Source organism: Corvus cornix, chromosome 26 (genome assembly GCF_000738735.6).
Source record: "Corvus cornix cornix isolate S_Up_H32 chromosome 26, ASM73873v5, whole genome shotgun sequence".
NCBI classification, from domain to species: Eukaryota; Metazoa; Chordata; class Aves; order Passeriformes; family Corvidae; genus Corvus; species Corvus cornix.
Window position 1 is genome coordinate 3,259,159 of NC_046354.1, and position 26,780 is coordinate 3,285,938.

A 26,780-nucleotide genomic window follows, 5' to 3' on the forward strand; every position below is an offset into this window, starting at 1 on the left:
CCGTGTGTGTGTGTGTATGTGTGGTGTGTGTGTGTGTCCAGCCCCGGTGACATTCCGTGTGTGTGTGTGTGTGTGTGTGTGTGTCCACCCCCCGTGACATTCCGTGTGTGTGTGTGTGTGTGTGTGTGTGTGTCCAGCCCCGGTGACATTCCGTGTGTGTGTGTGTGTCCAGCCCCGGTGACATTCCGTGTGTGTGTGTGTGTGTGTGTGTGTCCAGCCCCGGTGACATTCCGTGTGTGTGTGTGTGTGTGTGTGTGTGTGTGTCCACCCCCCCGTGACATTCCGTGTGTGTGTGTGTGTGTGTGTGTCCAGCCCCCCCTCACTGACACCGCGGGTCCGTGTCTGTGTGTCCGTCCCCCCTCAATGACCCCGCGGGTCGGTGTCTGTGTGTCCGTCCCCGCTCAGTGACACCACGGGTCGGTGTCTGTGTGTCCGTCCCCCCTCAGTGACCCCGCGGGTCGGTGTCTGTGTGTCCATCCCCCCTCACTGACCCCGCGGGTCGGTGTCTGTGTGTCCGTCCCCCCTCACTGACCCCGCGGGTCGGTGTCTGTGTGTCCGTCCCCCCTCACTGACCCCGCGGGTCGGTGTCTGTGTGTCCATCCCCCTTCACTGACCCCGCGGGTCGGTGTCTGTGTGTCCGTCCCCCCTCAGTGACCCCGCGGGTCGGTGTCTGTGTGTCCGTCCCCCCTCAGTGACCCCGCGCCCATCCCGGCTCCGTTACCGATCACGGTCACCGGCTGCCGAGCGACACCTGGCGGCGGGCGGCGGCCACCGCAGCACTCGGCTCCCCCAGACGCGGCCGCCAACCCCCCCTCGGTGCCCCACGAGTGACACCGCAGCGGTGCCGGACACGCGGAGCCACCCGCGTGTCCTGTAGCCCTCTCAGAGGGACACGGGCTGGCACAGCTGAGTTTTCCATCTGCAGAACAGCTCTGTCCCAGCCCAGCCCTGCTGCATCGCCGGGAATCAGCATCGCCCTGGGCAGATGGGAAACGGCCCCACATTCCTCCAGGACTCACCTCCACACCCCCTAAACTTGGAGAGTTCCTTCACTAGAACCTGTTTTTAGTGAAGGACGCTCCCAAGTGCTGTTCCAGATGCCAAAGATCTGAGTCACCCTGTGCTTCGTGAGCTCTGTTTGTGCACTTCAGTGAGACACAGGCATGAACCCAGTGGCATTTTCACCTCTTTTATTATACACAAAACATGAGCACAAAGTTCTACTGCGGGGGCTGACCACGTCCACGACCGAATCCACCTCTCTGAAACAGCAAAAGGAGAGTGTTAGAAATCTTGTGTCAAGCAATGACAGCAAGAACAAACATCATCAAAGCTCTTTCAACAGTCTAACACAGGCACAGGCCAGCCAGGTGAGTACCACCAACATCAACCCATTCCAGCCAGCTCTGTGGATCACACCTAAAATTCTTTCATTTATTAAGTGTAAAATCACGGACATCCAAAGAGCTCAGCTTGCTGTCAAACTTGTCACTGGCCTGTGTCCCACCACATCCTTTCCCCACAGCAAGCGAGCTGCGTGTGAAGGGTGACAGTTTCCAGCCTCTCTGACACCCTCAGAGTCCCACAGGCAGGACTTTCCAGCTTCTCCCCCATCAAAGCCTTCAACAAAGGAAGCAAAGCTCAAATACAAATACTCACAAACTGGAATTCAGTGGCTGCTCCAGCACCAGCCTCAGCCTTCTTGTCAGCACCAGCTGCAGAGAGAGGAGCAGTCAGTGCCCACAGAACCCCCTGCCCAGCACAGTGCTCCTGCCTGGGAGCAAAGCTTTAACCATCACACAGAACTAAAGCTGGGGCTAACCACAGCAAAGCGAAACAGCCGTAACTGAGCACATCTGAGAGTTACTGAACCAACCCCAGAGAAAATCCCACAGCTCAGCCAGACACAACTCCAGCAAACCTCCCATCCACCCACACATACAGACCCTACGCTACACCAAGAGTCTCATCTTCCCCTTTTCTCCCTGAGAGGAGCCCAATCGCTGGGACAATTGTCCCCCAGAGGGCAGGGGGGCTCAGCAGGGACACTCACGTGGCACGGCGCTGCGGCGGTACGTGTCCCGGTCAGCCTCGCCCCGCGTGAGCCGCGCCGGGCGCTCACCCTCCAGACCTGGAACACAGAGCACAGCCTCAAACACTGCTCACCAGCACACAAACAGCTCCTTCTGCACCCCGAGGTGGAGAACAGCATTAGCTCTGCCAACAGGGCCACACCTGGAGCAACTCAGGGAGAATAAACCTAAAGAAAACAGTGGTTTAATAAGGGAAGCTTCACTTTAAGGGTGAAATCCGCTCAAGTGTCCCAGCATGTGACAGGGTAGAAGTTAGATAACCTGAGAAGTGGATTTACAGCATCATCTCAACAGTCTTCTGCTCATCACACTAGTGCTGAACATTATTGCTGGTAAAACCCCAGAAACACTGGGAATCTGCCGTGTCCAACAAGCCTGCCCACAGCCGAGTCACAAACTGCAGGACAGAATTCTGACCCCAGCCTGAAACAGCCACACTGTCAGTACCCCAAATCCCCCCCCAAAACACGTTTATGGCAGTAAAAGCAGATTATCTGTGGAATCTCAGAGATTAATACCAGACAGAACTTCTGCAGGAACACCCAGCCGTGGTGGGACCACCACCTCTCAGGGATTGGGATGTGTCCCTGGAGCCCCAGCTGGGGTCTGCCCACCCAGGTAGGATCCATTGAGGGGCAGCTGTGCCTGGCACACCTCAGTGTCCTCCTGCAGTCCACAGGCACTGGTTTGGCCACACAAAACCCAGTTCTTGTAATAATTCTTTTACTAAACACCTCTGTGGCTCCCAGGCTGCTGCTGCTGCCTCAAGCAGGTCATCCATAGCAAAAAAGAGCACCAGTGCAGCCCTTCCAAATATCTCTGCCCAGGTGGGGCTGAGAGAGGGCTCCAGCATCAGGACAAGGCTGTGACACCACCACACACGGCTCCTCCTGCACAAACCCCAGCCAGGAGCTGCCACCCCTCCCTGCCTGCCTCCCAGCAGGGATGCAGCTCCTTTAGCTCACTGGATAAACACAGCATCTAAAGAACAAATCTTGGAACATCCAAAGCAACTCAGAGATCAAAGAATGTATCGTCTTCTCAGTTTCTCTGCAATTCTTTCCTTTGAAGTGGGTGATGCTCCCATTTTGTTTGGCTCAGAGGCAAACTGCAGGAGCTGGGGGTGAACTCCCAGCAACCCCTGGCCCCAGCCCCAGCTGTGGCTCAGAAGCAAAAAGCACAACCCATGTGAGCCCCCAGAGCCAGAGCACATCTGGCTGCACCCCCAGCACCTCCTGCACTCGGGGGTGTGAAAACCCCCCAAGGGAAAATGAGAGCTGCAAGTCCAACACAGAGAACCACAGAACAGCTGGGGGTCGATCTGGAGATCATCCAGTTCAGCCCCCCTCTCAAGGCAGGGTCACTCACAGCAGGTGACACAGGCATGTGTCCAGAGAGGGAGACTCCACACCCTTCCTGGGCAGCTGTTCAGTGCTCTGCCACCCACATGGAAAGTTCTTCCTCACGTTGAGGTGGAATTTGTTGTGTTTTGGTATCTGGCCACTGCTCCTTGTCCTGTCACTGAGCGCCACAGAACAGAGTCTGGCACCATCCTCTGGCACACCCCCTGGGGATCTTTGTCTCCTCTCTTCCAGACTAACCAGGCCCAGCTCCCTCAGTCTTCTCCTCACAGAGAGATGCTCCAAACTCCTCAGCACTTCTGTGGGCTCTGCTGCTCCTCCACCACGAGTTTGCTGTAAACCTTTAACAACAAGCCCTGGCCAGCAGCACGTTCAGTGTCTGTGGTGAAGGCAGAGCAGGACACCCAACCTGGCCACAGGTGATCCCCAGCTGGGGCTCACCCAGCCCTGGACAGTACCTCCACCACATCCCAATCTCAGCAGGCATGCTCCCAACCTCCCCAGTCCCTGCAGAAGGCCAGTCCCCACTCAGACCATGTGTCCGTGGGTCCCCACCCCTCTCAGGGGACACCATCCCGGCGCCAGGTACAAAAGCAACAAACCCCAACCACATCTTTTTGCTATGTTCCCAATTTTACATCCAATCCCCACAGCCACACACACCTGGCACTGTCCTGAGTGCCCAGCAGCCCTGTGCCCACCCCAGCTCACCTTTGGGCCGGGGTCTGCCGGTCTCTGGGCGGCTCCGGCGCAGCGTGGCCGGGACAATCTCGGGAGGCAGGTGGAGATAATCCCGCAGGTACTGGATGCCCTCGTTGGTCAGGTACCAGTAGAAGTGTCTCCAGGCAAACTGCTCCTTCACGTACCCTCGGGACTTGAGGGACTGCGGGGAGAGTTCCCAGTTACTGCTGAGCCTCTCCCAGCTCCTCCACCAGCGCCTTGCAGACACTGGGGTTCAGCAGGGCAGTGGCGATGTGGGAACAGGGAACACTTCACACGCACAGGACACAACTGCAGCACCACCCCTGCCCCACACCTGTACCCCCAACCCCTCACACCTGCATGGCTTTCATGACGTGGAGGTTGGGCACGTTCTTGTCCACAAGCTCGGGGTGTTTGGGCATGTGCACGTCCTTCTTGGCCACCATCACCCCCTCCTTGAAGAGCAGCTCATAGATGGCGATTCGGTTCTTCTTGGGCATCAACATCTGCAGAGCGCACAGGGAACAGGGCTCGGTGACATTCGGGCACCAACATCTGCCCCGGGGCCAGCGAACCCTGCTGGGTGGCCCCAGTGCCCCCCGAGCTGCCCCGGGACGCTCTTCCCACCAGGCCGCCCCTTTTCGCTGCTTCCCGGGAAGGAAAACCGAGCAGTGCCAGCTTTTTCCCCTTAAATCCTCCCGCGCACCACGGACGGCACCGCCCGAGGCCGGTCACAGCAGGACACGGGCACAGGGAGAACAGGGCCGCGGCTCGGGGGGAGCCTGTCCCGGCTCCGCCGCGGACACCGTTGGTGCTGCCGTTAACTCAAACTGAACTCGGGAACCGAGAGCCGTGGGAGCCTCTCGCCCCCCACAGCGCCTCGGGACCGTCGGCAGGAACTCGGCGCTCCCGGACCCGCGGGGTTCTCCGTGCTCGGCCATGACCGAACCCCCGCGGATCACGGGCCACCCCCGCGGCAGCGCCTGGGACGGGAGGCCCCGGTGCCAGCGCTGGAGCGCCGGTACCACCCCGCGGCCTGGCGCCCCCAATCCCTCCCTCCCCGCACAGCCGGGCCTGGAGCCCCGATGGCGGAGATGCCCCGCGGGGGGGTCCAGGCCCCAGGATGGCGGCGATGCGGGGCCGATGGCCCGAGCGCGGCCTCACCGTGGCGGCGGCGGCGGCGGGGGCCCGACCGGAAAGGACTGCGCGTGCGCCGGACCGCCGCTTCCGCTGCCCGAAAGGCCCCCGCCGGCGAGGGTGGCCGCGGCGCTGCCTGAGCGGAGCGCAGGCCCCCTCCCGCCAGGGAACGGGGAGTCCGCCGCGCTGCCTGATGGGGTCAGCAGCCGACCCCTGCACCCCCCCGTGACACCCCCGCACTCCCCCCTCGTGTCACCCCCAGCCGTGACATCCCCCCACGTCCCCAGCTGTGTCACCCCCAGCTCCCCGCAGTGCCCGGTGTCCTTCGGAGCCGGGCTGTAAAGCCTTGCCCGGGGTCCCGGGACGCCGCGGGTCCCACCCAGGGCAAAGGGCTCGGGGCTCCGGGAGGCACCGGAGTGCTCTGCTCCCCAAAACACCGCCCGGAACCCGGGGATCCCCTGACCCCCCGTCTATGTGTCACCCCCTCATCCGGGCTCTCGCTCCGGAGGGCCGCGGTGGTCCCGGGATGGAGGACTGGAGCCGTGTCCCCTCGGGCACATCCCGTGTTCCCCCTGCCCGGGGCTCTCCCAGACTGTTCGGGGCTTGGAACCCCCCGGGAGCCACAGGAGCGGGGATCCGCGGGGAAGGGGACACGTCCCCGCTGCCCCCCTAAACACCCCGGGCACCCCCGGAGCACCCCGGGTGCGGACAGCAGAGGGACCGGGGAAGGCGCCGGGACCCCGAGCCGCCCCTGGGGCTCCCGGCTTATTCGCATCCGCTCCGCGCTCGCCTTGTCACCTTGCGCGGCCGAGGAGCCGCCGCGCCGGGCCGGGGATTGGTCGGCTAAAAATGCCGCCCTAATCTCCGAGCTGATCTTTACCCCCTCCCTCCGCCCCATCTGCCGCCACCCGCCCGCGATGCGCAGCGCCGGCCCCGGGAGAGGCTCCGCCGCTGTCCCCGCGCTCCCGAGGTACGGCCGGCGGGGCGGGCGGGTGGCGGCGGGGGCGGAGGGCTGTCGCCGTGGGGCAGAGGGGATGCCGGAGATCGGGGCGCTGTGACAGCGCTGTGCCCTCCGGTGTTTGAATCGGGTCCGCGCCCTACGCTGGGGAACGAACCGGCGCCCGACCCGTTTTAAGTGGTTTCCAACTTGTGCCGGACTGTGCCGGGTGGGGAACGGGAGGGATGGAGGGATGCGCCGCATTCCTGGAGCTGCCTAATGCCTTCCTGGGGTTTTGCTACCGTGTCATCCCCTCCTTTCTTCCTCTCGGGGGGAGCACGGACGGCGCTGGGGCGAAGTTCCCACAGGGTGATACCCAGGATGCTGCGACAATTGCGGCATCCCCCGGGAGAAACGCACACCCCGGCTCGTCCCGCGGAGCAGGAGCTGTCCGTGCCCGCCTGGCCCGGACATGCTGCCCACGGACAGTGTCCCCAGTCGCTGCCGCTGTCGCTGTCCCTGCCTCTGCTGCATCTCTGCCTCCTCACAGCTCCTGCACCTCCTGCCTTGGAAATGGCAAAGCAAGTGCTTTGCTAAACGGATTAGAGCTTTCCCGGCAGCCTCCCCGGCTGCTCCCGCATCCCTCGGCCCCCGCGTCACCTTCCCTGGGTAAACCCCATCCCTAAGCCAAATGTCCAGGTCGAGGCCGTGGCCGCAGCACAGCAGAGCTCAGGCACTGCGGCTCCTAGCGCGCCTGACCCCGAAACCCCGGCTGAAGCCCTGAGGGTCCTTCCCACCTCCTGGGGTTTTGTGTTCCCTTTGCGGGAACGCAGAGAAAATCGGGGAATTCACCAGGCACCGGTTTGCCCGGTGCTGGAGGTGCTGCCGTGCCCCGGGGTCTGCGCTGATCTGTGCGCCCCTGGCCACACTGGCCGCTTTCTCTCCCTCCTCTCCCTCCTCTCGCAGGGTGTGCGGCCGCCAGAGGGGCTGCGGCAGGACGGGAGCAGGATTTAACCGTGAAAGGATTGAGGGAAGAGAGTCCAGGCACTGGCAGGGACCGACGGTGACGTGCACAGGGCAGGGCGAGAAGGGAAGGGACATCAGCAAGGCGCGTCAGCACCAACCGGGGCCGCGTCCTGAGCCCAAAGCCTGGGCTCGGCTCTGTGTGGGATCCCCCTCGCTGGGAATGCCGTGTCCCCAGCTGTGCTGGTCCCTGCCAGGGCGGGATGGCACGGGATGGAGCCAGGCTCCTCCAGCAGAGCCCCTGGCACGGCTCTGCCCGGGGACAGACTTTGTCCCGGGGGTGCCAGCCTGGCCGGCGTTTGTGCAACATCTTGAAGGCAAACCCCGGACCTGCTGAGCTCCTGCGGATGATCCTGGAGGAGGAGAGGCTGCATCCAGCCGGCAACTTCCAGGAGCGGCCAAGCCAGCGTCCGGCTGCCCCCGGCGTGGCACAGCATGGGGGGCAGGAGGCAGCGAGCCCCAGCACCACTGTGGCCGTGGGTGATGCGTACGGGCTCCTCGGGCAGCTGCCTGCAGGCAGCTTCACGCTGTTTCCCAGGAAAAATGGAGCCTTTATGTCCCGGCCCCAGCCTCTTCCCCGGAAGGGCTCGGAGGATGCCCCGGCCGGTCACAGGCAGACAAGAAGGGGATTGTTTCGGTGGGATTTGGGTTTCTGGGAGCACCTGCCCCGCTCGGGGCCCTCCACAATGGCTGCCTGTCTGCCGCAGAGCCGCCAATTATCCTCCGCGGCTAATTAGAGATGCAAAGTAGCGCTTGCATTCTCCCAGCTCCCCGGAGGGCTCCTGGGACCGGCGGCACATCCGCAGCAGGGACGCAGCCCGGGCATGGGGCGAGCATGGGGCACTGGCCCCATCCGGCCCCGCGAGCCCCAGCTCCCACTCCACTCTGCCCTGGGAAGAGGCAGTGGAGGCCAGGAATGGGCTCGGGATGACTGGGATGCCCTCTGCCCCCATCCCCACCAGCCTTTCCTGGATCGCCCATGGGCCGGGGGCTCTCCCATTGCTCCCAGAACCAGTTGAGCCCCGTAACTGGGGACTCTGCTGGGATTTAGGGAACACATTTTCCATTCCTTGCTGGGGAGGCAGACGGGAGCTAGCTGTGCTCGAAACCCTGCCGTTCGTGCGAAGGCCGGCACTCCTGCCTGGGTGATGGGCAGGCGGCTGATCCCTGGTGGCATCTCTTCATTCCTGCCTGCTCCACCTCCAGCAGCCGCTGGGATCACAGTGTGGGCTCATGTGCTCCAACTTCTCCATTTGTGCTCACGGAGCTGTAATTCCAGAGCGGCAAGTGGCCCCATAAATCAGGGCTTATTTCCTGCCAATACCGTCTGCTGCTTCCCACAAGGAAACTCATTTACAGGAGGAGAAGTGACTTACCACTGAAAACAGTAAACGGTGGGATGGTGAGAGCCGGGGAGAAGTTTGTCGTGACCGAGTTTTTGGTGAAGGAACCGAGGAGGCAGAGCTCCCACCTGCTCCCGGCATGGAACAGTCCAAGCTGCAGGGAAGGAGACCTGAGCTGGTGCCACTTGCACAGACCACAAAGCTGGTGGCAATGGCTCTTTGCACTGGGGAACCCCCCCAAGTCATTGAGGTCCCCACGTCACCATCCTGGAGAGCGTTTGTCACCTAATGTTTAATGCCAAGGACATTTTCCCCTCTGCAGCAGGGATGCTGTCAGTGCAGATGGCAGATGGGACATCCCAGTGGTGCCTGCAGTGACCCTGTGCTGAGAACTGCCAACTCACTGCATGGAAGGACTGTGACCAGTCATTCAGCACCCTCTGGTTCCTCACCCTGACACACCAACAGGCAAAGATCCCCCGCTCCTGAAGGAACCACCATCCATCCCACTCCTGTTTGGGATTGGGGGCATTAAATCACTGGGGTCTCACCTCAGCTGCAGCCGGGCATGAAACCTTCCCGGGGGCCATTCTGTCTGGCCATGAGGTGGGATCGCTCGGGTGGCACGGAGCTGGAAGGAGCCGGAAGGCAGGCGGGCTGGAGAGCCCCACCGAGCTTCATTAGGCGGCCCAAGGCGCTTGTTAGGGGAAAGCTGAGCCGGCGTCGGAGGCCGGCAGAGCCCCCCGGGACCGGGTCGCATTCTCTGGGCAACCCGATCCGGGCGGTAGCGGCCCCGGCAGCCTCATTACTGCAGCTTCTGCAGCGGCTTCGGTTACTCGCCTGGACGCTCTCGTCTCCTGCTGGCTTTTAATTTCCCTGACATCCCCCGCAAGCGGGGGGATGCAGGCGCGGTGTCGGGGAGCCTGTCATCACCCCCACCCGCATCCTCCCTGCTCTCCGACGGCTTCCAGCCCCCTCTGCTCCGGGACGCCCATCCTGTGACAAACCCCTGTGACCCCGGGCATGAGCTCCGGGGCTTGGGAGGAGGCAGATGGGCAGACGGCAGTGAGGGGAGCTGCCCTGCTCCCCTTCAAGAAGCCTTGGGGTGTGTAGCCCCCTCACCCCCTTCCCCAGCCCTGTCGGGGGGAAAAGACTGTTCCTGATTCTCTTGCCAGCCTGTTCCCAGCTGGCACATTTGGCAAGGAGGCGGCACCGGCTGCCTCTCCGAAGGCGTTTTGGGGTGTTTGTTCCTGCAAAAGCTGTAGCTCAGCCCCAAAACCCCCCCTGCAACCGCGGGGGTGACAGAGAGGCCGGGACAGCAGCGGAGGGAGTGCACGGCTCTGTCCCTTCCCGTGCAGGAGGGACAACGACCCCCGGGGCAGCAGGACCAGGAACCCCGGGGGGGGTTCCCAAAGAGCCCCCCCCAGCCGCGTGGCCCGGGGGGAACGAGTGCGATTAGGCCCTAACGGAGCCCGGCAGCGCCGCGGGGCCGGACCCCGCCATCGCCCGGCCGTGGCACCCACCACCCCCCCGGGCCGTGCCCCCGGGCCGCGGGCCCCCGCAGTGGGGCGGCCCCGGTGGGTGCCCTGGGCGAGGGTCTGGGGCCGGCGGCTCCCGCGGGGGTGGCGGCAGTACGGAACCTCGGGGTGGGCGCGGACGCGGGGATGGGGGGAGGGGGGGGGGTCCATTCCCCCCTCCGCCCCCCCCCCGGATGATTTTCGCAGCAGCGGCTCCATCCCGGTTGCCATGGCAACGGGCGGCTCGGGCAGGCGCGTGCCCGCGGCCGTGCGCGCCGCCGCTGCCCGGCGGGAGCGGAGCGAGCGGAGCGGAGCGAGCAGAGCCCCGGCCTCGGGCCCCCGACCCCCCGGCCCCCCCGGCCCCCCGGCCCCCGGCAGGTGAGCGCGGCCCCCGCGGGGGCAGCCGGGTCCTCTGCGGCGACGAGGTGCGGGACGCCCGGTCCCTTGCGGGGATGGGGTGCGGGATGCCGGGGTCCCTTGCCGGGATGGGGTGCGGGATGCCCGGGTCCCTTGAGGGGATGGGTGGACGGCGGGGGGGATGCTGTGCAAGTTCCGGGCAGTACGGCATGGCTTTGCACCCCCCGGCAGGACACAATGTCCCCTGATCCCTTCTGCAAGCCAGGGAGGCTGGGGGGGTATATGACCTTCACCCCTTCCGTGTGTCCAATGGGGTGCTGGGGAAAGGGACACCCCTTCTGCAATGCTGCCGCACTCCCGGGCTTGTGCCTCAGTTTCCCCATCTGCAAATAATGGGGGGGAACTTGTGCTGTCCCTGTCATCGCTGTCCCCCTGCCCAACAAACACCTTTACCCCATCACGGGACCCCCTCCTTTCAGCACTGTCACCCCAGCTTCTGCCTTGCTGCTCCCCCATCTCCCCACTTTCCTGTCCCCTCTGGCTCCAAGTCTGCTTCCCCACCAGAGACAGCTGGAATTCCACTGTCCCTCTGCCTCTCCTGCTCCCAGCAGCCCCATTTGCCTCCTGTCACCACCAGCTCCGGGTCCATCCCACCAAGGCTCAGGGGACGGGACCCCCGTGCCAGCGCGTGACGCTCCGCTTCCCCCCTCCCTGATGCAGAAGCGGGGGGATGGCACCGCCGTATCCTCCACCATCCCTGTTTGCCACTTCTGGGTTTAACTGCAAACCTCATCTTTGGATTTCTGCCTAAACCCGGCTCCCGGGACCGCACAAATCCCTGCTCAGTGTCCGAGCAGCCTTGTTTACCGCGGCGAGCCGAGGCGGCAGGATGAGACAGAGCTGCAGAGCTGGGCAGCCAGTGGAACCCCCAGCTGAGGCTGAGCCCCCTCTCCCTCCCCCAGGCCTGAGCACATGCAGGGGGTTGGCAATCCTGCTGCTGCTGCCCCTCCCGGGATCCCCATCCACATTCCCCATCCGCATTCCCGGCACATCCGCTGTCCCTGAGCTGGGCTGCAGGCTCCCCTGGAGAGACTCTTGCGTTATCTTCAAATGCCAAGCAAGCTTCCAGAAATTTTTGCACAAGGCTCCTAAAATCCTTAGAAGATTAATGGGTGCCCTGAGCAGGGCAGTTTTGGGAGCGCAGGAGGAAGGGGAAGGTCTCTGCAGAGCCCACATGAGCTGTGAAGCCGATCGCTGCCAGGGCTTGGAGCAAATGCGTCTCCCCTGGCTACTGCAACCTGGCAGCACCTGGCCCCCAGTGGCCTCCCGTCTGTGCACAGGACACGAGGCTCCTGGTCCTGCTCCTGGATCACTGAACCTCCTCTCTGGTTCTGGGGAGCCCACAAGCCCTGACCCTGCAGGGTCCAGCAGGTCCCCAGTCCTCAGATCCCCCCATGAATGCAGATGACGCTGGTGGAAACATAGGCACATTCCACCCAGGATTTGTTGGAAAAGTGGCTCCCAGAAGTTTCCCACCATTACCTACGTGCCCCCTCCAGGGTCCTGCTGCCCTTTGCAGCCGCCTCATGCACTGCTCGAACACCAGGTCCCAGGCAGCCCCATGGTGCTGCTCTGGCCGAAATCCCATGGAGAATCCCCCACCATCCTGGATTTGGCTCTTTGCCCAAGGGCTCCAGCCCTGCTCATGTTGCAGCCAACTGGGTTTTGCCAGGGAATGCAGGAGGGACCCTGACGTGAGCCTGCTCCCACAGAGACAATACCCTGGAAGGGCCCAGGCTCACCACCTGCCTGGCCTTGGGCTTGGTTTGATGACGAGGGGGCAGGATGGGTGCTGAGGCTGCTCAGCCCCAAGCCCTGGGCGCTGCTGGTTCGGAGCTGCCAGCGTGAATCAGCAGCACCCACTTTAACCATTTCCTCACAGGGTCCACATGGGCTCTGGAGGGGACCACGCTTCAGCCACGCCACAGCCAAACCCCTCCACACCCCTTGGCTCCCTGAGAGCTCTGACCCTCACCAGCCTCAGGAGCGTTTTCCTCTCCCAGCCCCGTGGGATGCACGGACCAGCCCTGGGGTGGGAATCCCAGCTCAGCTGGGTCAGAGTTGAGCAGCGAACCAGGCACAGCTCCTGCAGCTGCAAAGCCTCTTGCGACGCACGTCGGTGTCGTGGGTTTTCCCTGGGACCTGCCGCTGTGCCTTGGCCACTTCACCCCCCACGTGCGGCCACCTCAAGCCCCGTGTGTGGCCACAACGGGAGCAGCACATGGGCACTGGTACCCTCGGTGGATGCAGCCCCAGAACATGGTGGGAGATGCTGCTGCCAGGCTCCTTTGGACTTCCTTGGCTGAATCCGTTTGTCTTTGCCACGAGTGGCTGTCATGTGGCCATAGTGGTGCATCACGGTGGCATGGGCGCTGCACACCAAAACAGACTCTCAAGCAGCCCCATGCTGAGATAAGGGAGAGCAAATGACCTTTCCTGTGCCCAAAAGCCCGAGGCCCAGCCCACTTACTTGGATTCCCACAGACCAGTGCAGCTCCCAGTGTGGCTTCCCCCTGCCCTGGATGCTCTCAGCAATAGTCGCTCACCCACTGCCCTCCCAGCAATGGGGCTCACACCTGGCGTGAACCTGCTGCCTGGGGACAGGATGGGGACAGGATGGGGACACCATCTCGCTCTGTGCTCTGCTCCTCTCCTTACAGTGCATCTGCCACCATCCTGCTTTGGCCAGGGGCTCTTTGCAGCAGAGGAACCTGCACCAGAGGCTCTGCAGCCCCTCCTGCCCTTGGTCCCCACTGGGCTCGGCCAATATGCGCAGAGGCAGGAGTGTGACATCCCCATCCCCTGCTTCTTGGCTGCAGGAGAGATGCTGGGTCTGGGACCACAAACACAACTGGAGAGAGCAACCTGGGGACAGGGGACAGCAGGGCTGGAATGTCCCACCTTGCTGGGGACAGGGCTCTGCCAGCCAGGGCTCTGCCGTGGGGGTGCGGGCAGCTGCCCGTGCCCTGCCCGCGGTGTCAGCAGCACCAGCCTCTGCATTGCAGCAGCTTCCTGCCTGCGCAGGGCCACGGCCACAGCCCGGCCCCACAGAGGGCAGAGACCCCCCTGCAGCACCGGGGCAGCAGGAGCTGCCTGGAGGGTGAGAAGAGCTGTGTCAGTGCTCAGCGCCGAGCAGGCTGACAGGAGAGACACGCAGGGGAGCCGCTTCTGCAGGAGTAGCCCAAGGGCACGTGGAGCAGGAGCTGGGACAAACTCCACTGTCACTTGATGCCAAACACTCTGTGGCTTCTCCCTGGCAGCTCCGTGGAAGCGAGGGGTCGGAGCGGAGCCCCCCAGGCCGAGGGTACCCAGGCAGCAGCGCGTGGCTGGGGCTGGCAGCTCTCCACACTCTGCAGGCGCCAGGCATCACCGCCAGCTGCCCTGATACGAGCTGATGGGCTGCTCTGGCAGGGCCGGGGGGCTGGCAGGGGGCTGGCACGCGTGGCACAGGCGGCCGAGGCGGCCCGGTGTGGTGGGGGCACACGCACGTGCACGGGCGTGCGAGGGTGGTCGTGCATGGGGGTGCGTGGCAGGAGAGTGGCAACGAGGCGGCAGCGTTAGCTGGGAAGTGATGCAGAGCCAAAATAACCCCCGGGCTGCGGCTCGGACCAGGTAGTGGCTCGGAGAGGGGGCTGCGGCAGCCACGTCCGCAGTGCCCCATGGCACGAGCGGCTCGCTGGGGGCAGCTGGGGCTGGCACTGTGCCCCTGAGTCCTGGGGTACACCCAGCCGCGGGTGTGCTCCCTCCCTGCAGTCCCCATCCCAGCCCTGGCACGGTGGGGCTGTCACCCTGAGGGTGCCCTTGCCATGCCAGCGCAGCCTCTGCAGCAAAACCCAGAGGCACAGGACCCGGGCACTGCACTGTGCCCGTGGCTTTCAGGGGGGATGATGCCCACAGCACCTGCGGGGTCCCTTGGGGTTGTGCCACCAGGGGCTCTGTCACCGCTGCAGGTGCTGGGGTAGGGAGGGCAGTGGCAGTGCTGTGGTGCCAGGCCGGAGCAGTGGTGGCACTGTGGGTGCCGAGGACAGTGGCGGTGCTGTGGGTGCCAGGCAAGAGTAGTGTTGGTGCCATGGGCGCCAGGCAACGGCAGTGATGGTGCTGTGGGTGCCAGGCAGGGACAGTGGCTGTGCCATGGGTGCCAGGCAGGAGTGCTGTTGGTGCCGTGGGTGCCAGGCATGGTGGTGCCATGTGTGCCAGGCAGTGGCGGTGGCAGTGCCGTGGGTGCCAGGCAGGGACAGTGGCAGTGGGTGCCAAGAGGAGTGCTGTCCATGCTGTGGGTGCCAGGCAGCGGTGGTGGTGGTATCGTGGGTGCCAGGCAGGAGTGACGTTGGTGCCATGGGTGCCAGGCAGTGGCAGTGATGGTGCCACGAGTGCCAGGCATGGCAGTGCCGTGGGTGCCAGGTAGTGATGGTGGCAGTGCCGTTGGTGCCAGGCAGTGACAGTTGGCAGTGCTGTGGGTGCCAGGAGGAGTGCTGGCAATGCTGTGGGTGCCAGGCAGTGGCGGTGGTGGTGCCATGGGTGCCAGGCAGGGACAGTGGCAGTGGGTGCCAGGAGGAGTGCTGGCGATGCCGTGGGTGCCAGGCAGTGGCGGTGGTGGTGCCATGGGTGCCAGGCAGGGACAGTGGCAGTGGGTGCCAGGAGGAGTGCTGGCGATGCCGTGGGTGCCAGGCAGTGGCGGTGGCGATGCCGTGGGTGCCAGGCAGTGGCGGTGGTGGTGCCGTGGGTGCCAGGCAGGCGCGGGCGCCGCGTGCAGCCGGCTGCGGGGGGACGCTGCTGTCCCCCATCCATCTGCGTCGCGGCGGCTGAACGAGGGACAGTCACGCGTTTATTTTTAACCGTCTGGGGAGGGTGGAGGGGATTGGTGCCTCCCTGGTTATATCACTAAATCCCTGCCAGGCCCTGTTAGTTCCAGCACAGCGAGCCCTGCGCCGCGCTCCAGTAACTGTTTCAGGCCCCCGTCCTCCTGGGGCTGTGCCCTGCCCTGGCCTGGCAACACCTCAAGGCCAGCTGTGCACACAGCTGGAGAGTGTGGGCACTCACCAGTGCTCCCCACGGGACCCTGTGCCCTCAGCCCTGCCCTCCCACCCCACCACAAGGCAGGGTACAGGCAACTGGGCCTCCCTCTGCCCGTTCCACCTCCCCAAGGAAGGGATGGTGTGTGAAGTTCACGGCCACATCCCTCTCCCACAGCCCTTTTGGGGACAGGGCAGGAGGAAATTTGAGCTCTTTGTGACCACTTTGTCCCCATCCCGGTGGCAGATGCCATGCAGGATAGGCCCAGTGCTTTCCTGTGGAAGCACTGGCCAAATCCAGGACAGGATGGGGATGCTGAGGGTGCCCACGGCCACCACAGTCCCTTCTCTGGCCCCACACGATGCCACCCCAGCCACCAGCCCCCTCCCAGCTCTCAGCAAAGTGGCAAAGGGTTAAGCCACGCAGCGGGGCCACACGACGCTCCGGGGATGCCGTTTTTCTGAAGATCAGGACGGATTAGGGTGGAATATCAGGACGAGAATTTCTTGGGCGGCGCATCCCCTGACCCTGCCACGGCCCCTCGCCCAGCGGCTCCCGGTGCTGAGCCAGGCGCTGGCCGGTGTGCGCCCATTGTGCTGCTCCCCAAGATTCCCTCCCAGCACCTCTGGCTCTGGGCTGTTTGGATGGCACCGAGTGGGTGGTGGGCACTGAAGGAATCTGTGGGTCCAGAACTGGAGCAGGGACTGTCCCTGTGCCTGGAGGTTTTTCCCACAGAGCTGTTGGCAGGAGGAATGGGGGTCCCCTGCACCGCCCGTGACTCCCCTCTCCTGTCCCCTCAGTGCATGAGGCTGGTGTTTGCCCAGGAAACCCCCAGCGCTTGCTCTGACGCCCGAGGCAGCGCCGGGAGCCATGTCGGGTTCCTACGACGAGTCGGCATCAGCCGCCGAGGAAACAACCGACAGCTTCTGGGAGGTGAGTCCCAGCCATCTTCTCCTCCCACAGACCCCACCACCACTGTCCCTGCACCCTAGGGTGCCCCCTGGGCTGGGGGCTGCCCTCACCTCCCTGCCTGAGAGCATCCCTGCTGCGGTGGCTTCGTGTCTGAGCTGGCTCTGCCAAAGGTCTCAACCTCAGCTGTCCCCGAAGGGCACAGAGTGACAGTGAGGACTGGAAAGAGTTGGTTTTGAGCAGCCCCAACCCAAAGCTCCATCCCTGCACCCCCAAATTGCCTGGTGCTTCCCCTGTAGCCACCCCAGGCCAGCTGGGGCTGAGCCAGGCAGGACGGTCACAGCCCCCACACCTGCCTGTCCCCATCCCAGGTGGGGAACTACAAGCGCACGGTGAAGCGGATCGATGATGGACACCGACTCTGCAATGACCTCATGAACTGCGTGCACGAGCGGGCCAAGATCGAGAAGTCCTACGCCCAGCAGCTCACCGACTGGTCCAAGCGGTGGAGGCAGCTCATCGAGAAAGGTACCATGGCTTCCCCAGAGGGAGGGCTTCCCCGGGACACCTGGGTCCCCACGCACCGTCACAGCATCACCTGGCAGAAATGGAGGGGGTAAGGGCAGTGGAGTGACCCCCAGCGGTCCCCTCGGCCCCCAGGTCCCCAGTATGGCAGCCTGGAGAAGGCATGGGCCGCGATCATGACGGAGGCGGACAAGGTGAGCGAGCTGCACCAGGAGGTGAAGAACAGCCTCCTGAACGACGACTTTGAGAAGGTCAAGAACTGGCAGAAGGACGCCTACCACAAGCAGATCATGGGGGGCTTCAAGGAGGCCAAGGAGGCTGAGGATGGCTTCCGCAAAGCCCAGAAGCCCTGGGCCAAGAAGCTCAAGGAGGTGAGAGAAACACAGCGTGTCCTGAGGCATCCCTGCATCCCCAGGTCTGGCTCTGTGTGCCCGGTCCCGGCTGGGAGAGATGTGTGGCACCTCCCCACAGGCAGAGGGGTGGGCAGGGGGCTGTGACTGCTACTCTGATGTCCCTTCCCTGTCCTCCCCACAGCTGGAGACAGCCAAGAAGGCCTATCACCTGGCATGCAAGGAGGAGAAGCTGGCCATGACCCGGGAAGCCAACAGCAAGGCGGATCAGTCCAACACCCCTGAGCAGCAGAAGAAGCTCCAGGACAAAGTGGAAAAGTGCAAGCAAGACGTGCAAAAGGTGTGAGGCACTGCCCTGTGCCGGACGCATGGGACATTGGGCAGGGGAAACCAGTGGAGATGGCCACCACCTCCCTTTCTCCACCATCCATTCCCATTTTCCCATCCCTGTGCTCCTGGAGAAGGATGAGGACTTGCAGGCAGTGCTCAGGGGAGTGTGAGTTGGGCAGGGATTTACCCCACTTATGGGGGCTGATTCCACCCACTGCAGCTCTTGGCTCAATTTGGGCTCCCCAGCCTGGTGAGCCCCAAACCAGACCTCTCAGCACCCAGAAACGGCCTCTGAGGTGCTCGAGGTACAACCAGGGTCCCTCCTGCGTTTTTTCAGACTCAGGAGAAGTACGAGAAGGTGCTGGACGAGCTGAACAAGTGCACCCCGCAGTACATCGAGAGCATGGAGCAGGTCTTCGAGCAGTGCCAGCAGTTTGAGGAGAAGAGGCTCAACTTCCTCAAGGAAATGCTCCTGGACATCAAGAGACACCTGAACCTGGCTGAGAGCAGCAGGTAGGGACAGTGAACGCTGGCCAACACGACGGTCACCAAGAGGTACCAGAGTGGCGGGAGGCTGTGCGGGAGCCTGGCGCCCCCCAGTGCCTCGGAGGACACCCAGCCTGGGCCCCAGGTGACACAGCCTGGGCACGCCCCCGTCCCACGCTGTCCCCGGGGGTCCCCCCTGACCCACAGCCCCCCAACCACGTCTCTCCCCACAGCTACGCCAACGTGTACCGAGAGCTGGAGCAGACCATCCGCCTGTCGGACGCGCAGGAGGACCTCCGGTGGTTCCGCAGCACCAGTGGCCCCGGGATGCCCATGAACTGGCCCCAGTTTGAGGTGAGGCTGGGCGCCCTGGCTGGGTGCTGGCAGCCCCGCGGGGCAGCCAGGCACTCAGGGGTTGGTCACTCTGTGCTTGCAGGAGTGGAACCCAGACCTGACGCACACGATAACGCGGAAGGAGAAGCAGAAGAAGGGCGAGGGGGTGGCCCTGACCAACGCCGGCAGCGCGGGCGACACGGGGGCTCAGGCGGGCGAGCGCGGGAGGTGAGGGCCAGCACGGAGGGGAGGTGCCATGAGAGGCGTGGCCTTTGCCGGTGCAAACATTTGGGGATGCGGGATGTCCTCGGTGAAAGCCACCCCTCCCTCTCCTCCCCCTCCCAGCGTGAGCAGCCACGACCGCGGGCAGACCTACAGCGCCGAGTGGTCCGATGACGAGGGCAGCAACTCCTTCAACACCAGCGAGGCCAACGGCGGCACCAACCCCTTCGACGAGGAGTCGGCAGGGAAGGGCGTGAGGGTGCGGGCTCTGTACGACTACGACGGGCAGGAGCAGGATGAGCTCAGCTTCAAAGCAGGTATGGTCCCTTGCCCCTGCCAGGTAGGACGGGGTTCGTCTGCTGGAGCTGTGGGTGTGAAATCCCTCAAATAATGTCTGAGTTGGCCCAGCCCTTCAGAAGTTGAACTGTCAGAAAGGGGAAGGCGGAAGCTGAGTTCAAATGCAGAAGGGACAGGGCACGTGAGGGCTCATGGGTCACCCCTTGCCTTTCTATCCTACAAACTGGTGTGCCCAGGATGAGTCCTGCAAACCCCCCAGCAGCTCCATCCCGGGGAGAAAAAGGGGATGGGAGAATTTCCAGCACCTGCAATGAGCTCTTCCCTTCCACCTTCCTCTCCAGGTGATGAACTAACCAAACTCGGTGAGGAAGACGAGCAGGGGTGGTGCAAAGGGCGCTTGGACAACGGGCAGCTGGGGCTGTACCCCGCCAACTACGTGGAGGCAATCTAAGTCTTGTGGTGTGCTCCTTGTCACCGTCAGCAGATAAATCCACCCTCCGTTGTCTCCATCTCTCCACCAGCCAACCAGCCATTCTGCCGTCTGGTCCTTCACTCCTCACCCTTAGAGATTCAGACATATTTTCCGACCAAGCTTTTATTTTTTTAAGAGTTGTCTCCGAAGAGTATTTTGCATAGTCGCTTTCTTCTAAGATAACGTGAAGCGAAAGATGACGTTGTCCGTTCGTCTACGTTAGTTGAATTTTTTTTTCTTTTCTGAGCGAAAAGCCGATACCTCAAGATCTTAAAGCCCAACCAGTGAGAGCTCCTGATTGGTTGGTTTTTAAAGATACTGAAATCATGAGCCGCCTTCTGATTGGCTGGAACTGTTCCGAAACGCACGGCGCCGAAGTTCCTGGGACCAACCAAATTCATCCCAGAAAACCAAGAGGGATTGGAGTCTGACTCCGTTGGTTTTTTTTTTTTTTTTTTTTGGTGTTTCCATGTTCTCCCCAGTTCTCCCACCCCGAGGAAGGGGACGAATGCCCCCTTCAGCCCTGCGGCCATCCTTGAGATGCCCAGGTGAGGTGGGACCAGCCCCGCCATGGAGCTTGATGGCATCTCCTCAGCTTCCTCCTCCTCCCGGCTGGGCTGTCGGCGCACCCGGAGCGGGCGGAGGCTCCCGAGCCGATGCCCGGCCTGTGCTGCAGGGAGCAGCATCGCCCTGCGGGTGGGCAGGTATCCAACGCACACCAGATCCGGGTGAGACGGCCCTAAAATCCAGCGCTGTTCGGAGAAGGACCCGGCACGGCCCAGTGCTGCTGGAAGCACCTTCATGGCCAGCCTGGGATAGCGAGGACTGCCTTGGGCACTGCTGGGGACGGTCCCCATCCGCCCCTTTCTGAAGAGAAGCAAGAGCAGAGCGGGACGGGGGATGAGCATCGTCCAGCCTTGCAGGGTGCCGGCAGGAGCTGCAGCCGGAGGAGAAGGGCTCAGGATACCCAGCCCAGGCAGAGCAGCTGCCTGGCGAAGACGGCCGGAAACAAGACACGCTTTGCCCTTTGCTTGTCCCCAAGGAGCTCTACCCCTCCTCCCCTGGGCCCTGCAGCTCCCGCGGCTGCTGCCACCCAGCACGGCCACCCCCACCCTCTGCCTCAAGCGCATTTGCCGTCCCGAGCTCTTCCCTACAGATCATCTCTCATTTCTTTCCATACCATCACCCTTAGCAGCATCAATGCCATGGGCTTCCCGCACGCTCCTCCTGCTCCTATCCTGCCCCCTCCTCCGTTGGTTCGTGAATTTTTTGGCCCCAGGGATCCAGTGTTCTCGTGGATGCAGGGGAAGCACCGTGTGCTGGGCACGGTGGGCGGGAGCCTCCCGGCCCCTGCCAGGTACCGGAAAAAAACCACAAAGTCAGAAAAGACCCAACCAACCACCTGTCTCAGCAATGCACCCCGGTTTTTGTACATTGATTGTGTAATTTAAGAAGTATATATATAATATATATATCTCTCGTGATTGTATTTCCGTGGATACGACAACAAAAAGCAGCAAGAGAAAATAACCGAGCTCTGTCAGCGTCCTTGGCTCTGGGGTCTCCTTTGCTGTGCGTCTGTCTCACCCCCCAGGGGGGCAGCTGAGGGGGTTGTGGACCCCCACTGCACCCCCACGTAGTGACACCCCCACCCCAAGGTTTGGGATGCAGTTGGATGCGGGACTCGGATGCATTGCTGGGGGGACCAGGGGGCTGCAGGGCAGGGGGAACAGCCACTGCCTTTGGGGACTCCTGTGCCACTGCCAGACAAAGCCTTGGGAAACCCACGGACGGGCTCGAGGTGCCGCGGGGTTTGGGGCCATTCCAAGCACCAGCCCTGACCCAGCGCTCTCCTGAGCCTGTGAGAGCCCCTGCACAGCAGGCTGATGTCCTGCCCTCCCCCACCCTGCCAGAGACCTGTGAGGGGGACACGAGATCTGGGGTACCACCAGCACCCCTGGCCCATCCTCACAGTGCCCCTGCACTGGCTGCGTTGGGCGCACAGCAAATCACAGGACACACTTTGCTTTTTTTTTTTTCTTTCCCCCCATTTTTTGTTCTTCCACCCCATTTTTTTGTTCTTCCACCCCCTTTTCCAAAGGCCAGGGCAGTTTTCCTCCTTCCCCTGCTCCTCACCACCCTCCATCCCTCCTGCCAGGGTGTGAGCAGGGCTGTCCGGATCTGCTGCTGTGGGAGCAGCATGGAACAGGAACAGAAGGGAAAGGCAGTAGCTGGCACCGGAAGCTTTTTTAAGGAAAAAAAATCAAAAGACCAAGAACCAGGTGTTTTTCCTTCTAAGCTCCCACAGAACATCCCTGGCAGCCCAGGCCACCCCTCGACATTTGAACCTAAACCACAACTCATCGCCAGCCAAAACCAAAAAGCAAATAAACAGATAAAAAACCTATAATATAAAAGATCAACATTGCCAGGTAACTCTGACTCTGGTGCAACGAGCAGGTGAAGCAATTCCCAGCTCTCTGCCCTAGTCCAGCCTCGGCAGATCACACTCTCCAGAGGGAAATGGCAAAGCTGCCATCTCCATTTCCACAAACTCCAGAATCAGGCAGTCCAAGTAAAATCCCAGTCAAGGGAAGAGCTCTGTGCCAGGGCACAGAACCTGGGGTCTTGGGAGGACTCTGGTGGCCCTGTGCACGAGGATGGGGACCCAGCTTGGGGGACCCCCACTGTGCACGGCTCCACAGCCACGCTTACTGCTGCCCCCTTTGCAAAACTCCCATTTTCAGCACCAAATCCCTGCGAAGGGGAGAAGCTGAGCATGTCCTGGAGTGAAAAGCAAAAGGGGGGATGCACCTGTCCCAAGGGGGGCCCAAGGTCCCCAGTGGCACAGCTGCCATGGCAGGCAGCATCCTTGGTGGGTGCCAGGCTGCTCCCACACGGATTGGGACAGGACTCCACCGTGAGCAGCAGTGGATGTTCCTGTCCCTGCGGGTGCCACTGTCTCAGCTCGTGCCCCAGGCTTTTCCCCCCTGAGCAATGGCTGGGGTGAAGGCACTTGCAGCCAGAACCCGGCAGGGAGAAGGAGGAGTGGGGACAAGCCCAGCCACCGTGCCCACCCTTCCCATGGGAGACAAGGGCTCTGCACGGTCCTTGCCCTGCACCAGGGCCTGCTGGAGGTGAGGGGTTCCCTGTGTCCGTTGCCAGCAGGTCCTGGCAGGGGAAGCCTCGCACCGCAGCTCAGGTCCTTGGTGCTGGCGGAGGGTCCCCGTGGCTGCGGCAGAGGGAGGCAGCGAAGGTCCCCCGTCCCTCCAGGGGCTCAGCCTGTCCCGCCGCCGCTCAGACCGGGTGGACGAACTGGTAGACGAGGCGCTGGGAGATGTCGGGCTTCCGGATGATCCCTTTCTTGTAGTACTGCCGGATGGAGCGGCTCAGCTTGTCGTAGTTCATGGCCGGGCGGTTCTTGCGGATGCCCCACAGCCGGGCCACCTGCGCCGAGTCCTCGATCTTGAAGATGCCTGCCAGGGGAGCGGGGCACGCAGGGTTACAGCATCTCCTGCCCCACCTCAGCCCCCCAGCGCCCGCCCCGGGGCCTCTGGAACATCCCCGCCCACCTTTGTCCTTGTTGAGCCAGCGGATGAAGCGCCCGTAGTTGTGCGGTTTCAGCAGCAGCTCCTTGAGGAACTGCCAGAGGTGGATGGGTTGGCCGGCGCAGGACGAGTCCACCTCGCTGTCGGCCCAGCTGGTGTCACCTCCTGCCACGGGAAGGGATGGGTGAGAGGAGGGAGGGGACAGACCTCGCTGCCGTGCACCATCCCAGGGAGCTGCATGAGCCCTCATCAGGGAACCCCGGCTCGATGCTGGAGGGTCTCCAGGGCTCAACCCAGGCACTGGGTCTGGAAGCTTTGCTTTGTCCTCCCTGTCTTGGAGCAGGAAGAACAGCTCAGTCCTACCCCGCGGGGGTGCAGGGGGTGTGGGACAGGGCCAGTGAGGGGCTTGTGGCCATTTCCCCTTCGCTGAACCTTGCAGAGAGCCCTGGGGCCGCCCTGGGGCAGAGGGGGTGCAACCGCACAGATCCCACAGCAGCAGCTGCTCCAGTGCTCCGGATAATTGTAATTAAGCAGGAAGGGACCCCTCAAGTACCCCGGACCTGCCCGAGGCAGGAGTGGGGCCAGTGGAGCTGAGCCCACACAGAACTCACCGCAGTATCTCACATCTCCAGGGGCAGCCTTCTCCTTCATCCAGGCGGCTGGAAGGGAGGAGCGGGGGGATCAGAGGGGCACCTCCTGCTGCACAGCATCGCCCACCCTCCCCAGCTCCCTCCGGCTCCCTGGCACCCACCAGACTTCCAGATGTCGAGGTGGGCGTGCAGGATGTCGCCGCAGGCGGGCGAGCGCTGGCAGAACTGCTCCTCGGACATGGCACACAGGTCCTTTCCCGACAGCTCCTGGAAGGACTTCCCGATCTGCGGCAGCCGGTACTGGTGCTCCGTCCACAGGATCCACTTCTGCACATTCCCGGGGCTCCAGTCCGTCGGGTCTGGAGGTGGAGGAGGGTGAGTGTGGCCAGCCGGGATCCATCCCCTCCTCCCGCTGTGGAGCAGCCGCACTCCCCCAGACCCCCACACACGGCTGGGCACCCCCCTTAAAGGCAGCGTGGCTGTGGCTCCCACACCAGCACATCCCTCCCTGGCCGCGCCCCGGGAGCACGGGGAGCACCCACCTGCAGCGATGTTGAGGAGCTTGCAGGCTGTCTCGATGTCCTTCAGCACCTCGCCCACCACCATGCTCTGCACCTGCTCCAGCGAGTGCTCCTCCAGGTGCAGGCTGCCCTGCAGGTCCCCCTCGGGCCCCAGCCCCAGGCCCTGGCTGTCGATGATGGGACATTGCTCCGGCTCCTTCCGCGCCTCCTCCCGCCCGCCCTGGGCGCCGCTGTGGGACGGTTCCCCGGCGCCCTTGGTGGCCCAGGCCGTGTCCTCCGGGTAGAGCATGTCGAAGTAGTGCAGGCAGAAGGCTGGCAGAGGCTGCTCGGGGGTGCTGGGGGGGCTGGGGCTCTCCGGGCAGCCCCAGCCCCGGGGGTCGGGGTCCCGCGGGGGTGGCAGCAGCGTCGGGTCCGGCCAGGCGAGGCGGCCGGGGGGCAGAGTGGTCAGCCCGGGGCTGGCACTGCCCATCCCTCCACTCAGCGCCGGCTCCAAACCTGCCCGGAGAGGAGAGAGGAGCAGAGCTCAGCCCGGCACTCCTGCCTTCCCGCCCCGCAGCCAGGCACAAAGGGAGGGACTAAGCCTGTTAGAGGGGAAAAAACCTCCAAAGAGCCCCACGGTGCCCTGCGAGCCTCCGGATGAGTGCGGGGTCAGCCACGGCTGGGGGGGCTGCCCCCGCTTTGGGAGGACCAACAGCAGCAGCCAGCAGGAAGAAGGAGCTCAGGAGATGAGCAGGATCTGACCCCTGTTTGGGGTCTGGGTGCTCAGGGTCTCCGCATGGGTTGCACCCCAAGCTGGCAGCCCCTCAGTCCCAGGTGGAGCTGAGGCCCTGGCGGGAGGTAACGGGGGACACTGGAGGGGCCCCCCAGCACCTGTACAGGACAGCCCTGGGGTGACGAGGGATGCCTGAGCCGCAGGGACACATTTCTGAGCATGGAAAACATCCTCTGCTGCTTCCACCTGAGGCACAGCAGCCTCCAGATCCAGATCTCCCAGCAGGGACCGAGCCCAGCACTGCAGCACCCAGCCCTTGGTCGCTGTTGCCAACCCCCAGATGAGAACTTTCTTTGCAAGACAGGACAATTGCAACTACCTTCACTCTCTTGCAAGAAAAACTCCCCAAAATCAGCCTGTCCCTGTCTCTGCATGCAGGGAGTCCCGGAGACCATGGAGTAGAGGATAAACCTGCTGAATTTCCATGGCAACGCCAGGGAATGGCTCCATCCATGGAGAAACCTCCCCAAAAGCCATCCTGAGACTTCGGGAAGGGGAAGCCGCTGCCAGGGAGAAGCTGCTGATGGGCATGGCCAGGGCGCTGCCCAGCTCTTCCACCTTCAGCGTTGCATTTTACAAGAGGAAGAAGAACCAACCCAAACTGGTGGTTTAAAAGCAGAAAAAAGAGTTTTAGCAATGGAGCCAGCACTGGGAAAGGAGCGTGCAAAGCTTGAAAGCCCTTAGGACACCAGGCAGCCCTGAGGGGGAATGGGGGCAGTGGCCAGGGAAAGGGGGTACCTTGTTGCTCCAAACCCCAGCTGGGGGAAAAAGGTTTAAAAGACTCAAGAGAAAAAGATCCCACAGGGTTCCTCCAGGCAGAGCACAGCCCCCAGGCACGGGGGTGGTCGGTGAAGGAGGGACGCTGGGGACTCAGCCCTGTGTCCCATGCTAAGGGGGGGAGTTAATGCGGCTCCTGAGGATTCAGTGCTCCCAGGAATATGGGTTTTGAAGTTTTGCATTGCCTGCACTGGGGGGAAACTCATCACTTCATCCTTGGAATAGCCCGAAGGGCTCAGAAAAACCAATGGAAGAGCCAGGGACACCTGAACAGCACCCATGGGAAGCTCATGGGGACCTCGGGAGGGATTGCGAGTTCAGGAGTTGGAGCCCACATCCCTGAGTGGTTTTGGTGGCACTGCAGCGAGGAGAAGGAGGGAGAAGAGGGCTCCCAAACCCTCTTCTGGTCTGGGGCTGCCCCCACCATCCAAACAGTTTCCCTGAGAGATGGTGCCTGTTTCCAAACCTCTCCTTGATTTGCTCGGGATTAAAAGAAGAGCTTTAGGAGATCAGCCCTAAATCCAGCCTCATGCTGCTCCTGGCACAAAAGGGAAGTGGTAACAGCTTGTGCAGCCCCTGCTGCTGCACAGTGCCGGCCGTGGGGGTGTCTGGGGAGGGGACAGGGGCCTCATCCCCAACACCTCTGGGATGTTCTGAGGTCACGGTGCATCCTCACGCACGGAGGAGCAGGGCTATGGAGCCATCCCCGGGAATGCCACAGGATGGATGGCCCCAGCCCCATCTTCACCCTCATCCTGTTCCACTCCTCCCAGCTGGGACCAGAGGGACCCAATCTCTCGGGAAGTGTCCCCAAAAGCCTGATGTGTGCCCTGCCAAGGGCGCTGTACTCTCAGGGCGGGGGCCACTGTTTGACTTTCTCCCGCTCTGGCACGCGGGCAGCCAGGCTGGGTGGGACCTGTTTGCACTGAGAAGCCACTTCAGGTGGCCTTTTCCCCCTCTTTCCCTACCCCTTTTTGCATTTCCCTGGAAAAGGAGAGCTGGAGGGGCAGCCCCAGGTTCCCTGGCCTGCATGGCACCCAAAACCCTTCCCACGTCCTGCCCGAGCTCAGCGAGGCTGAGCTGGTCATTGCATCAGCCTTGGCAG

At 63.0% G+C, this 26,780-nt stretch overlaps 3 protein-coding genes across 3 annotated transcripts; 1 reads left to right on the plus strand and 2 right to left on the minus strand.

Moving 5' to 3' along the window:
- Window positions 1-1,169: 1,169 nt before the first annotated feature.
- RPS10 (ribosomal protein S10) lies at window positions 1,170-5,422 on the minus strand. Its single transcript, XM_039565057.1, has 6 exons — window positions 5,321-5,422; window positions 4,513-4,662; window positions 4,166-4,337; window positions 2,054-2,131; window positions 1,660-1,715; window positions 1,170-1,262 (listed from the first exon to the last, which is right to left on the minus strand). The coding sequence occupies exons 2-6, from the start codon at window positions 4,660-4,662 to the stop codon at window positions 1,221-1,223; spliced, it is 498 nt and encodes a 165-aa protein (XP_039420991.1). The 5' UTR covers window positions 5,321-5,422; the 3' UTR covers window positions 1,170-1,220.
- A 734-nt stretch (window positions 5,423-6,156) lies between these two features.
- On the plus strand, window positions 6,157-21,015 carry PACSIN1 (protein kinase C and casein kinase substrate in neurons 1). Its single transcript, XM_039565402.1, has 10 exons — window positions 6,157-6,263; window positions 16,344-16,476; window positions 16,824-16,980; window positions 17,113-17,348; window positions 17,512-17,667; window positions 17,995-18,170; window positions 18,377-18,497; window positions 18,580-18,704; window positions 18,822-19,015; window positions 19,337-21,015. The coding sequence occupies exons 2-10, from the start codon at window positions 16,414-16,416 to the stop codon at window positions 19,444-19,446; spliced, it is 1,338 nt and encodes a 445-aa protein (XP_039421336.1). The 5' UTR covers window positions 6,157-6,263; window positions 16,344-16,413; the 3' UTR covers window positions 19,447-21,015.
- A 1,357-nt stretch (window positions 21,016-22,372) lies between these two features.
- Window positions 22,373-24,595, minus strand: SPDEF (SAM pointed domain containing ETS transcription factor). The gene is made up of 5 exons (XM_039565403.1): window positions 24,148-24,595; window positions 23,767-23,964; window positions 23,627-23,674; window positions 23,040-23,180; window positions 22,373-22,943 (listed from the first exon to the last, which is right to left on the minus strand). Exons 1-5 carry the CDS (start codon window positions 24,593-24,595, stop codon window positions 22,765-22,767), a joined length of 1,014 nt encoding a protein of 337 aa, XP_039421337.1. The 3' UTR covers window positions 22,373-22,764.
- Window positions 24,596-26,780: the final 2,185 nt, after the last annotated feature.

Bases quoted from the DNA above. Each gene is read 5' to 3' on its own strand.
- RPS10 (XM_039565057.1), bottom strand. From the start codon at position 4,662: ATGTTGATGCCCAAGAAGAACCGAATCGCCATCTATGAGCTGCTCTTC. The intron at 4,338-4,512 runs GTGTGAGGGGTT...CTCTCCCCGCAG, and splicing joins ACGTCATGAAAGCCATGCAG to TCCCTCAAGTCCCGAGGGTA. The intron at 2,132-4,165 runs GTGAGCTGGGGT...TCTGTGTTCCAG, and splicing joins CGGCAGACCCCGGCCCAAAG to GTCTGGAGGGTGAGCGCCCG.
- PACSIN1 (XM_039565402.1), top strand. From the start codon at position 16,414: ATGTCGGGTTCCTACGACGAGTCGGCATCAGCCGCCGAGGAAACAACC. The intron at 18,171-18,376 runs GTAGGGACAGTG...CTCTCCCCACAG, and splicing joins AACCTGGCTGAGAGCAGCAG to CTACGCCAACGTGTACCGAG. The intron at 19,016-19,336 runs GTATGGTCCCTT...CTTCCTCTCCAG, and splicing joins TGAGCTCAGCTTCAAAGCAG to GTGATGAACTAACCAAACTC.
- SPDEF (XM_039565403.1), bottom strand. From the start codon at position 24,595: ATGGGCAGTGCCAGCCCCGGGCTGACCACTCTGCCCCCCGGCCGCCTC. The intron at 23,675-23,766 runs GTGGGTGCCAGG...CCTCCCTTCCAG, and splicing joins CCTCGACATCTGGAAGTCTG to CCGCCTGGATGAAGGAGAAG. The intron at 22,944-23,039 runs GTGGGCGGGGAT...CTCCCCTGGCAG, and splicing joins CTGGCTCAACAAGGACAAAG to GCATCTTCAAGATCGAGGAC.